The sequence below is a fragment of the Silurus aristotelis genome (genome assembly GCF_946808225.1).
Source record: "Silurus aristotelis genome assembly, chromosome: 17".
Taxonomy (NCBI): Eukaryota; Metazoa; Chordata; class Actinopteri; order Siluriformes; family Siluridae; genus Silurus; species Silurus aristotelis.
Genome location: NC_139590.1, coordinates 4,704,470 through 4,716,478, shown reverse-complemented (window position 1 = coordinate 4,716,478; position 12,009 = coordinate 4,704,470). Strand labels below are relative to the sequence as shown.

General features: G+C 39.8%; 1 protein-coding gene across 1 annotated transcript; it reads left to right on the top strand.

Annotated features, from left to right (window-relative positions):
- Window positions 1–358: 358 nt before the first annotated feature.
- arf2a (ARF GTPase 2a) lies at window positions 359–11,427 on the top strand. Its single transcript, XM_083565642.1, has 5 exons — window positions 359–615; window positions 7,730–7,887; window positions 8,509–8,619; window positions 8,721–8,845; window positions 9,352–11,427. The coding sequence occupies exons 2-5, from the start codon at window positions 7,740–7,742 to the stop codon at window positions 9,511–9,513; spliced, it is 546 nt and encodes a 181-aa protein (XP_083421768.1). The 5' UTR covers window positions 359–615; window positions 7,730–7,739; the 3' UTR covers window positions 9,514–11,427.
- The last annotated feature ends 582 nt before the right edge of the window (window positions 11,428–12,009 follow it).

Below are 12,009 nucleotides of genomic sequence, written 5' to 3'. Positions count from 1 at the left end.
TCTATCTATCTATCTATCTATCTATCTATCTATCGTTCTTTCTTTCTCTTCTCTACATTTTTATCTATCTATCTATCTATCTATCTATCTATCTATCTATCTATCTATCTATCTATCTATCTATCTATCTATCTATCTATCTATCTATCTATCTTTCTTTCTTTCTTTCTTTCTCTTATCTATCTATCTATCTATCTATCTATCTATCTGTCTGTCTGTCTGTCTGTCTGTCTGTCTGTCTGTCTGTCTGTCTGTCTGTCTGTCTGTCTGTCTGTCTGGTAAAACGATCAACACAGCTCCTCTTTCTTCTTTCGCATACTTGCATACTACAAAGTCATTCTAAGTAGTACTGTAGTGTGCTTCAACAGTCGGAAGTTGGGGAGACGGAGCGCTTTCTTGAAGTCACACCCACATTACATCCGGGTGCTCTCATTTGATTGGAAGACACGGTTTGTAGGCGGGACCATTAAGCCACTTTGGACAAATTGATTGGATGGAATCTTATCTTGGACAACGCCCATGGCGCGGCTGCCTTCAGTCCCGGTGAAAGTCGCCATTTTGTCGTTAGCGGTGACGAGGAGAGCAGGGATATTGTTGGAAAGCAGCACTGAAAAGGTACATTTGTGTAAAATCAGCAGGAACTTTTTTTTTTGTGTGCTGTCGTTGTTGCTCCTGTTACGTCGGTTCGTGAGACGTTTGTACAAAATCGTAATCGCGTTTATATGTATATTTAAATATAAAGATCTAAAATAATACATTTTTCCGAGTTTATATTTTGAACTAGCTCGTTCGCTAGCTTGTTAGCCGAGCTAATATTTGACTTGCTAAACCTTTACCTCAGAGAACAAATCTATAAAATGGCATATACATATATATACTCACACACACATGCTGTATTATATGATTTTATATATTTTTAAACCTTATTCTGAGGTAATTGACGGCGGACTAGCTGCTAACTCGGTGCTAGATTTGATACGGATGCTAAGAAACGCGACGAAGGAAGGAAACAAACAGCAACAGGAAATAAATTCGAGCTCGAGATTCATAACAGAGTAATACAATGAAACATGTTAGAAAGTAGAAAATACGAGGGGGAAAAAAAATACAAATGTGGAGGATAATTGAATTAGTTAGCGAGCTGTTGTGGTGTGGGGCCTTGTGTTTCCGATGTGCCGATGTGGAGACGTCGAGTTCACACAGCCGCATTGTGGAGGGATATGGAGTAGGTCATTTAAATATTAAATATATATTTAAATTTGTATAATGTAAATATTTCCAACCGAAACCAGCAAGTTCAAGGCGAGCTTTTACTATCACTGTACTGAACTTGTCATTTTCATATAATGGATTCTTTATACGCCATACACATTCAATATACAGTGTACAATCTACATGTGTAAATATGTAAATTAGGGCTGCTTATAGATTAACATATTTAATCGCTTGACTTGCCACGAGTCAACTCGCGATTAATCGCAACTCAATCGCACATTTTTATCTGTTCTAAATTTAAAGAACTGTTAATACTTAAATCTACATGGGCAAATATGGATGCATTATGTATGTTTATTATTGGTGAAATCATACTCGACATAGAGCACGAGGAGAAAACCGTTTTCTGGCTGTTTTTTTAAAGTATTTATGGTGGTTGGAATCACGTAAATCATCAGGACGTCGAATGAAACTTTTGCTTATGTTTCCACACGGACAGGTTTGATCGGCGGATGTGCCTGTCATGGCGGATTTTGGTGCTGGATTAGAGACTTGGCATGTCAGTAAAACAATTGTTTGGTGAACAAAAAAAATTTTTTCGTTGGAGTTTGTATATTATTTTATATGTATATATAGCTAGGTAATGAAAGGGCATAGTGAATAAATGTAGGTTGCGTTGAATGTTCCAATTGTGCCTTTCATATATATTTATATTTTGTATAAAAACGGACAGAATTGCAAGCTGTCATTCGGTAAAATGTTTGTTATTAACGCATTAATTTTGACGGCCCTAATGTGTGTGTATTTATATACTATATTCATATTATATATAAATTTGCACCAGAACCAGCAGGTTCACGGCCAGCTATCTTACTGAACTCTACACAACACCATTAGGATACTGATGGCTCACTAATGCGTTACAGTTCGGCTCTGTATATAATTAATACATTCACCACATACCCTAGCTGATCTTCAACATATCTATTTATCATCTTCGACACACAGTGTACATATCTTATTTTTTTGTAAATGTATGTATCTCATATTTCTATCTTTTGAGCACACATCTGCACATTCTTCACTGCCTGAATATCTATTCATCACTCTTTCCATGTCTTGAAAATCTGCTTCCTTGAGTTGATCTTGGTAGTTGATATCTGAGATCAGGTTTTCCCTCAATATGAATCGATCCTAAAACAAGTGACACTTCATCTTGAAATGTTTGTAATGGCCCAGGTGATTTTAATAGGTAGAGTTGTTGGCTTGGCGTTGTATTTTAGTATACCTGTGGTAGATTGTTTGTTTTGTCCAGTGTTGGCGCCGCATGGAGACGTTGCTTGCAGTTACAAAAAGGCAAAATTGTCGTTGACCTTAAATAGAAGTGACACAAAGGCAGATTTTGTTGTATAGTCTCTTTTAGTTTGTTGATCACAGTTTTCCAGAAATGTTTAAATTGATATTGATGAGAAATACAATTTAATGGCGGTGATGAAAATCCCAGAATGCAGTACAGCTATATGTTCAAGTCTCAGTGAGTTGCAGGAGACAGGATGGAACAATGTTTGATGTATTGATTTGATATTTGAGCATCGGCTGTTAGTGCCTGGACTTATCTAATTGTTTCTCTCCCTTTTTTGCCATACAGGTGTATGATCGTGCGAAGGTGGTAAACTTATGTTTGCAAAAAGTTATTTCATATTGTTTACACCTTAATGTTCATGGCTTCAAATAAGGACATTAATATAAAGTGATTGTTTTTTTTTTTTTAATAGCAACACTTTGACTTACTTTTCTTACCGTCTATCTATGAAGCAAGAATAAACACACGCTTCTCAGATTTGTATTTTCCGGATAAGAGTAAATGAAACGAAGTCTCTGAAAGTCTTCCTTCGTCTGACCTCAGTAGATGATTATTGCATAAGCCGATGGCGAGTGTTATATGCTTATCATATCGTCAGTGGGGAAGACTCCGAATCCTTACATTTCCTAACATTAGGTTGTTTTGTACACACGGCCTATTCATTTGCATCTGGTTTGAAGAGTCGGCAAACACTACTCGATATGCCAGTCTTAGTCTATCTTAGTCTCTGTGGTGCAACCTCGACATTGTGGTGTCATGTGTTTCGCTCTAAGCTTTCATATTCTAGAGCTTCAGCCACATCGCACATGCTTTTGTACACTCATATGATCACACTTGATACCTGTAAACATGATCAAGAACCGGTGCAGCTCGCTGGCGATGACGGATCATTTTTGTGATATTCATGTTTATAGCAGTTGTTAGCTCTCCGTTCCCATATCTGTCCTGAGCTCAATTCCAGGAAATCCGGGCCTTTTTGTGATTTTGGGCCTTATCTTTCATCAGCACGGTTTCCATCTATTTATTTATTATCTTTTCTCTGCCCCTCATTAGAGCGCATAGGAGGCTTAAAGATGCACGATCAGCAGAATGTCCACACTGTTCGGTTGCGTCATGGTCGGCTGAAATGTAAAAGACCGTTCAGTGAAGGTGTCACTCTTGAACCTGTTAACTTGTCTTGCGGTCTGTAGATCATTTTCTGGTTGACTGAAAATCTGCAAAAAAAAAAAAAAAAAGCAGTATGTTATTGTAAGTGTTGTTCCAGTGGTTGCAGTGGTCATGGGAGGAGGAGGTCAACCTTGTTTTAACAAGACAGACATTTGCATAGGACTCCTTATTACCTGCCGCACCTCCCTTCTCTTGTCTTTTAGCAGTCAATAATTAATCCGTTGTGGACCATGTGAATTAATCATGAGGCTCGGCTTGTCGGTGTTGGTGATTTTAAGGAGCGGTCTGTGAAATACCAGGATAAACAGTACAGTTTTCTCAACTGCTACAGATTTCTGTCGAACATTACAGCAAATTAAGGAGAACGTCCGTACCTTTTAGCTTGATGTTTTCGGTGTCAATCCAAAAGTAATTATCCGTTTTAGTATTTGATAAATGTCAGTCACTTGAGTTGAACCGTCTCAATCACGCAAACGAAATTAACAAGCTTTCCTTCATGTCCTCTCGTTTCACACAAGCTTGCAGGGTGCAGACTAACGTGTGGGCCAGTCTTAGCATTCAGTGCTAAAACAAATCTACACGTCTGTGGCTCTTCTAACCTCTGTCCGTGTGTGTGTGTGTGTGTGTGTGTGTGTGTGTTTCCAGTATGAGTCAGTGTTCCAGCACACTTCCTCATAGCTGTGCTGCTATAGAGCGCTCTCGGGCCTCTCTGTGCTACAGATGTAGACGAGGTTATGAATAAGTGCAAGATTTAGTCATCTAAGAGACATTTAAGCTGCGTGGGTAGGGCACGTGAAACTGTGCCGTCTTCCGTCACACATACAAGGGAAATAAAAGCTGCAGTGATATTAACACTTATTTGGTGGTCATAATGATGCATCGCAATTATTCATCTTAATTTCCACCTTATACATTATAGACTTACCGGTGTCTAAATCTATACAAGACAAAAAACAAGTCTGATTTCTAGGCACAGTAATGAGCTGGACTGGTTTACTGGAATGGACTGTTTTAAGTGCAAAATCCTTTACCGGATTTGTTACCATGGTGTATAATCGTGGCCTTCCTGTGTCTAAAGTGACCTGTAGTTTTGCCGAATTAACGTGCTTCCGTTCTCATTCATGCTGTTATGAAATTAGAGAGTGGAAATATTTCATAGTGAGAAACTCATGTTTTAATGTGTTAACGCCGACGGTGAATCACGATTGGACGTTCATAGTGACTCGGTTCAAACGGCAAACTTTTTTGTTTCTTGAATCACTTTGCGTTTTCGGTCCTACATGCGTAGTAAACCGAGGAAACCTGATATGATCAACCTCACCCAGGTGTATGACGAAAGAATGGAATTCACAATGGCTAGAGGATATTCCATGTCAGATCCTGTCCATGCTTGAGTCGTGTAGGATTTAGGTCTTAATGCCGCAATCAGCAAGTCCGTCGTTCCGGCTGCACGGAAATGTGCAGTCATATGAACTTAGTGCCGTCTCTTTATTTACCCTCTCCTGGCTGGTTTTGCAGCCTAATCTAATCTCACCTGTAGGAATGAAGGGCCATTCTAAAAGTGCTGCAAACCCTAAATGAAAAAAAAATCTAGGGCGTGGATTTTAATAGACGTCGTGCTATTTAGCGAGGATACAGACTGTCATAACCGCAGCGGTTAAAGCTATCGGACAGTTTCGCTTCTAATTTTTAAATAGTTGCGTTCAGTCCCACTTCTTGTTCTTTATTTTGTAAGATCGATCGCTATTTTTATAGCCTCAGACTCTGGGCTTGTTGAAACTCCATTTAGACACATTTGACTCATTCAGGAAAAAAAAGCAAATACATAGTCTTGTATTTCCCCGTTCATAAAATGTTTATAACCACCACTTGTGCTCTTTGTATGGAAGAGCACTTTCTTCTAAATGTATTAGACCACCCTGTGTTGTAGTACGAGCTGACATTCGATAACATGCAGTAGGCCGGATTCACATGAATGTTTCCACACTTAAGGTTGTAGATGTCTGGACCGGTCTGCTTTGCTTTACTAAATCCGCATCTCAGAGCATTTATCAAGGGACACTTCGCATACACCGTGAGCGACTAGATGCTAATGTAAAGTCATCGTAACCTTTACAATCCACAGCTACACTTGCCATTTAAACGGTAAAGTCAGATTTAATAGGTCCGTGTGTAGGATGTTTGTCTCGTCTCATATATGGTGTTTCTTATTTTCCATAGTCCTGCATGGTTTCTTGGAAAAGACCACCCCTGTGACTGAAACGCTACCTACCTTGTATTCCTTGTGGAGTTTACAGTTATAAGTATCCTATTCCCTGTTTGTATTGTAACCGTTTTGTTCGCTTTTGGTAGCACCCAAGAATAAAAAAAAGGATTCTATGTAGGGAGTAGGGCGCTGTTATCGAAGGAGCTCTTGCCCTCACTGCTCCCTGTGCTGGTGCTTCATTTTTATATGCATGTATAATAAAGAACAGGCCCTGGTAAGAGATCAACTGAAGATGATCTGTTGATGACAATCATCTCCATTAAGGTTTGAACTTTTTGGTATGATCAGCGCCTTTAAATCGCACGTTACCCGTGTTCGTACGGTAGTAGGCAGTCGAAAGGCGATCCCTCTCGCTGATTAATTTAGGGCTCTGCCTTCTCCTTTTACAGGCTGGTCAGGTTTCCGGTTACCTGCAGTGGCCTACATTCGCCACATCACTGACCTCATTGTTCCTTCCTCCTTCCTGTTAGAGAAGCGATGCAGTGCTGAGCTGTTGCCTTGTTTCTAACCACAGCAGGGGTTTTGACACTCAGCATTTTTTTCCTTTTTTTTTTTTTTTTTTTTTTTGTGTAATGAAAGTAAACAGATTTGCAGTTTTAATTTAACCTTCCTAATTTCTAACAAAAGCCGTAGCTTAATCTTTGGGTTGGTTATTAGCAGTACTAGCCACACAGGTAAAAATCAGCATACCGCAAATACACCACAGCGATGAAGTTTTCACAGAAGATGTGGTTAAAAAAAGAGGAAAATTGTACAAGCGATAAGATCCAGAGGAAGCCGCAGGCACGCTGTTATCCTGCGTCGAATCGCTAGTTCCTGAGCGTTTTCATAACATGCTAAGAATTGGTTTGGCAGTATGGTTTACCATTTAAAAACGCTTTTCTTGCTTTATGAATATGCGTTTGACTACAACTTCCATTAAATCTCTTGCTTTGCCTGCGCAGTGATGTTTAATATAGATGGTTTCATTGCAGTGGTGTGTCCTGGGTTGAGCAATGGAGGTTGCTCTAGTGTTATTTAAGCTGAGCTTATAGCCAAGAAGAATGAGAACCATGAAAATATTACATGCTAACAAATGGAAATGCTATAAAATACAGATTTGAATTTTCATGTTTTACATGTGACACTGTTCTTTTAAATCTCCATCAGAGAAACAAAAACAAGCATTTCTACTTTAAAGCTCCATGTTATTATTGTTATTATTATTATTATTATAGCTGCTTGCCTCTGACGTCGATCTCTCGCCACAGATGAGTGGAAATAAATTCATGGTGCACTTAAAGCAACCAAATGACCCGCGAATTTTCTTAATCATTAATCAAACGCAGCTCTTATGTGCAGATGGTGGACGGAGCAGATGTCTTGGATATTGGACAGTTGTTTATAAAGATTTTGTTATATATCGTGATGGTCATGATATTTGTCTGATGTGTTTGAGGTCTTCAGCACTTTGGTCGACAGTGACTGGAGATTTGTGTAAACCACTTCACCCATTCGACTTCTATTCATTCGACGACTCTGTGTGACACCAAATCTGCCTCTTCCTCATTTGGGGTTTTTCCATGTGTGTATTTCGAGAAATGCCTTTTATGCAAAAGAGTCTCAAAAGTGCCTCAAAAAAAAGTTACATGTATGATTTTAGGTGATTCTCAACTCTCTCTCTCTCTCTCTCTCTCTCTCGCTCTCTCTCTCTCTCTCTCTCTCTCTCTCTCTCTCAGATCTGCCACCATGGGGAACATGTTTGCAGGCCTCTTTAAGAATCTCTTTGGGAAGAAAGAGATGCGAATCCTGATGGTGGGTTTGGACGCTGCTGGCAAAACCACCATCCTGTACAAACTCAAACTGGGGGAGATCGTCACCACCATCCCCACTATCGGTAAAGACTGTTATGCATTATTACCACACAAAAAATTATTTTTTAGCAAAGCAGTCGCAGATAATATCCTAAGCGATTACAGTGCACAAGGAATTTGAGTTACTGCTCATATTGAAAACGGCTTCTATCCACTGCACATGGTGTATATGATGTACACTGAACAGGCATAACATTGACATAACATTATGATTGACACTGATTATCTCTTCATCATGGCATCTCTTTGTGGGTGGAGTATGATGTGGCAGCAAGCGATTATTTTGTCCTTAAAGTTGATGTGTTAGAAGCAGGAAAAATGGACAAGCGTCAGGATTTCACATTTGACGAGGGCCAAATTGTGATGTCTAGACGTCTGGGTCAAAGCATCTTTAAAACTGCGGCTCTTGTAGGACGGTCTAGACAAACTTTGCATGTTGAATATTAAATATTTGACTTCTTAAATGCATAAACATCAAGAGAATAATGTAGTGTGTGCATGTATTGGGAAAGGTAGGGTAGTCCAGAGGCTGTAGCAATGAAAACTTGGCGATTGGTGACCACGAGTTGTTTATACTTGGCCCTTCCCTGCCTATTATAACAGCGCATAGTTGTGTGTCTGACATTCTTCTTTTCCCTCTACAGGTTTTAATGTAGAGACAGTAGAATATAAAAACATCAGTTTCACGGTGTGGGACGTTGGTGGACAGGATAAGATCCGGCCGCTGTGGAGGCACTACTTCCAGAACACACAAGGTTGGTTTCTACGTTGACGACCATTTCATCTTTATTTACAAAAGAAAGGATTTATTTGTACACCACGTTTAATTTTTCTCTCTCTTTTTTCCGCCCGTCAGGTCTGATCTTCGTGGTGGACAGTAACGACAGGGAGCGAGTGAACGAGGCGAGAGAGGAGTTGACGAGGATGCTGGCTGAAGATGAGCTCAGGGATGCCGTTCTGCTCGTTTTTGCCAACAAACAGGTGGGTGTGTGAGACGGAGAGAGGAGAATTTGTTCTTTCTTTACGCCACGTACCAATACTCGGAGTGTATTTTTCGCTTTATGAGTAAAACCGATGCATAATTATGCCTAATTTTTGCATTGCTAGATCTACATGTAGAAGAACTGCTCTACACCATGTATAAATCAAAGACATAGACACAACAAACAGTACTGAATCATGAGAATGTCGTAAATTACATATATTAATAAATATTGAGGACAAAGTCAAACTGCAGTTACACAAAATTAATGACACTTTAAATAACTACCACGTGGATTCAGTGATTCGCCTCTAGAGGCCGCTGTTGCACTGTATAATAACCATGGACCGTCTCAGCCTTTATGGATTTTTTTTTTTCTGATAGTTCCAGCTGTAACCTGACTTGAAGTTTGTCTTTGTTTTTTTTCTTTTTCTTGCCATTTGTGTTTATCAAACGATGTTTAAATGGACCACAACAACTTGTCCCCCTTTTCCACCCCTTACAGGATCTGCCTAACGCTATGAACGCAGCAGAGATCACAGACAAATTGGGTCTGCACTCACTGCGGCACCGCAACTGGTACATCCAGGCCACATGCGCTACCAGCGGAGACGGGCTTTACGAAGGCCTCGACTGGCTTTCCAACCAGCTGAAAAACGCTAAATGATCCATTCCACCCGGTCCTCTGCGCTCTGTGTGTGAGATTGTGTGCGTGAGTGTGTGTGTGTGCGCATGTGTGTGTGTGTTGAGAATGGCGGCGCTGGATTCGGTCTCTCGGTCACCCACTTTATCCATCCCTTTCTTCTTCTGTTTGGTTCTGTAGACTTTAGAGGCTCTCCCCAGTGCTGACTTGTGTACACGCATACCAGAGTGGAAGAATGTGTGTGTGTGTGAGAGTGTGTGAGAAACGAGAGTGGGAGCAGCCCCGCTGTGCTTTTGAACACACGCTCCTCGTACAGCACGTCTCTCTCTCTCTCTCTCTCTCTCTCTCTCGATCCATCCTCTCCCTGTTGTTTTTTTTTTTTCTTTCTTTCTTTCTTTCTTTTTTTTCAAACCAATACAAAGAATGACCCAGGATGCTGAATGTTTTATTTACCTACACACAAAATAAATGAACATATTGAAACCAAGTCTCGATGATCCATCCTCCGACGATAAAGCAGCCGCGCACGTCTAAGATGTTACGAGTCGCCGTTTCTTTGCCCCACTTATGATGAAACTCATTGTAACCTGCATCAGGTTGGGAGAAAATAAAAACAGAATCAAGAAAAAAAAAGAGACACAAAGCAACGTTTTCCATCCTAGATCCTTCTTTGCGTTATTTTAGAAACGAGGCTCATGAGGTTGCCATGAACACCGCTGTTTCCCGAGGCATATTGAGGCCTGGCGTAACGAAACGTGTTTTTTTTTTCTCCCACTCGCCCAACTACACGGTTCTAAATAGCGAACTAACATTTAGAAATATTTCACCCTGCATTCTAACAGTCTCTAACAACAAACGTGGTCATGATCAGGGGCTCGAAATTAATCCGTCGTTGCCGACGTAGGCGGCGTTTCTGACTGAACTAGCGCTTGAAAGTTTGTTTGTCTCGGAGACGAGACGTGCGTCTGGGAGCGCCGAGGCTGTTCTAGCGTGTATTTTCCTGTTTTATTAAACGTTCCCTTTCTTTAGCCTCGTCACAACCACCATAACCACAGGTTTTGAACGCTGTAAAAAAAAGAATCTGTAACTTAAAAAAAAAAAAACTCACCACTTCCATCATTCGAGTTCTGGATCAGGAATAGAAGCAGATTTAGAGAAAATGATACCTTCAGCTTTTTTTCTCCAGATATTCGTGCAAACTAACATCAGTGTCTGCGTATCCTGTTCAGTCTGCTTGTATGCTCCTTTTTTTTTTCTCTCTCTCTCTCGTGTTTAGCATCGTAACCAGCTAGCGACGTTGATTCGGACAAACTGACGTTATTATTTCTTCCCTCTCTGTCTTCTCTGTATTCCAAAGGCTTCTTCGAATGTTACATCGACCCCATCACCCTAAAGGTCACGACCTTGTACTGACCTCTCAGAAAGAAAGGAACGGGTGAACATGCACCCTCGTCAGTTTTCACAACTGGATGTTTTGCGTTGTTTTTTTTGTTTTTTTTTTCATCGCTTTTTTTTTTCTTTTTTTCTTTCTTTGTTCCTTTTTCACACCAAAACTCGAGTTTCAAAAACTCAAATTTTTGTTTGTTTGTTTACTTTTTTTTGGCCTTTTATTGTAATCATCATGTAGAGACCTACTGTAGTGGATGACATTAACTGATTTATTTGAATGACGCATCATCTGTCTGGAGAGTAAATAAAAACGTGTAAGAAAGTGTATTTTAGCTAGCCTCTTCATTTAGCTCCTTTTTGTTCTGATGTGAAGCTTTAATTTTAAGAATTTATGTTAAAAGGCAAAAAAAAGTGTGCATATGGTAATTTTTTTTCCTTTTCTTAGATTTATTTTTTTTTGTTTGTTTCTAGCTTTTTTTTTTTTTTTTTTTTTTAACCCGTCTTGTAACATCTGAGAAATGCACTATAATAAAGAGATCTCTATTACAACATGTTTGATTGTATTTTTATAAATGGATAATGTACACATTTCATGGTACAGAGTAAGAGCCTTGTTATCTCACAGCTCCATTTCGCTGCTGGTTCTCCACATGTCTGTGTGGGTTTACACAGGGTTCTCTGGTCCTGTCATATATTTCCCATTCCCCACCTTTAACTTCGTGTTCCTGTGGTGGACTTTTGATCTACTGAGACTACTTGAAGAATGAATAGAAAATTTACTTGTAGTACTCAAATGTACCAGACGGCGGCACTAATGTGTTCAGACTTAAAAAAAAAAAAGTTCTCTCCTGTGTGGCAAGAAGTTGTACATCTTACAAAACATCTCTGACAAAACAACAAATGTACACCATGTCAAAAGTATTGGGACACCTGACTTTCCCAGAGGTATGTGGTTCTTCCGCAAACTTTTTCTCTCATATTTTTTGCTGCATGAAATTTTTCCTTCACTTGAGCCAAGAGACCCAGCTCCATTAAGATATGCTTTACAGGGTTTGGAGTGGAAGATCTATAGATCTTCTGACCTTAACCGTATTCAATGTTATGAACTGAAAACATTGACTACACCCCAAG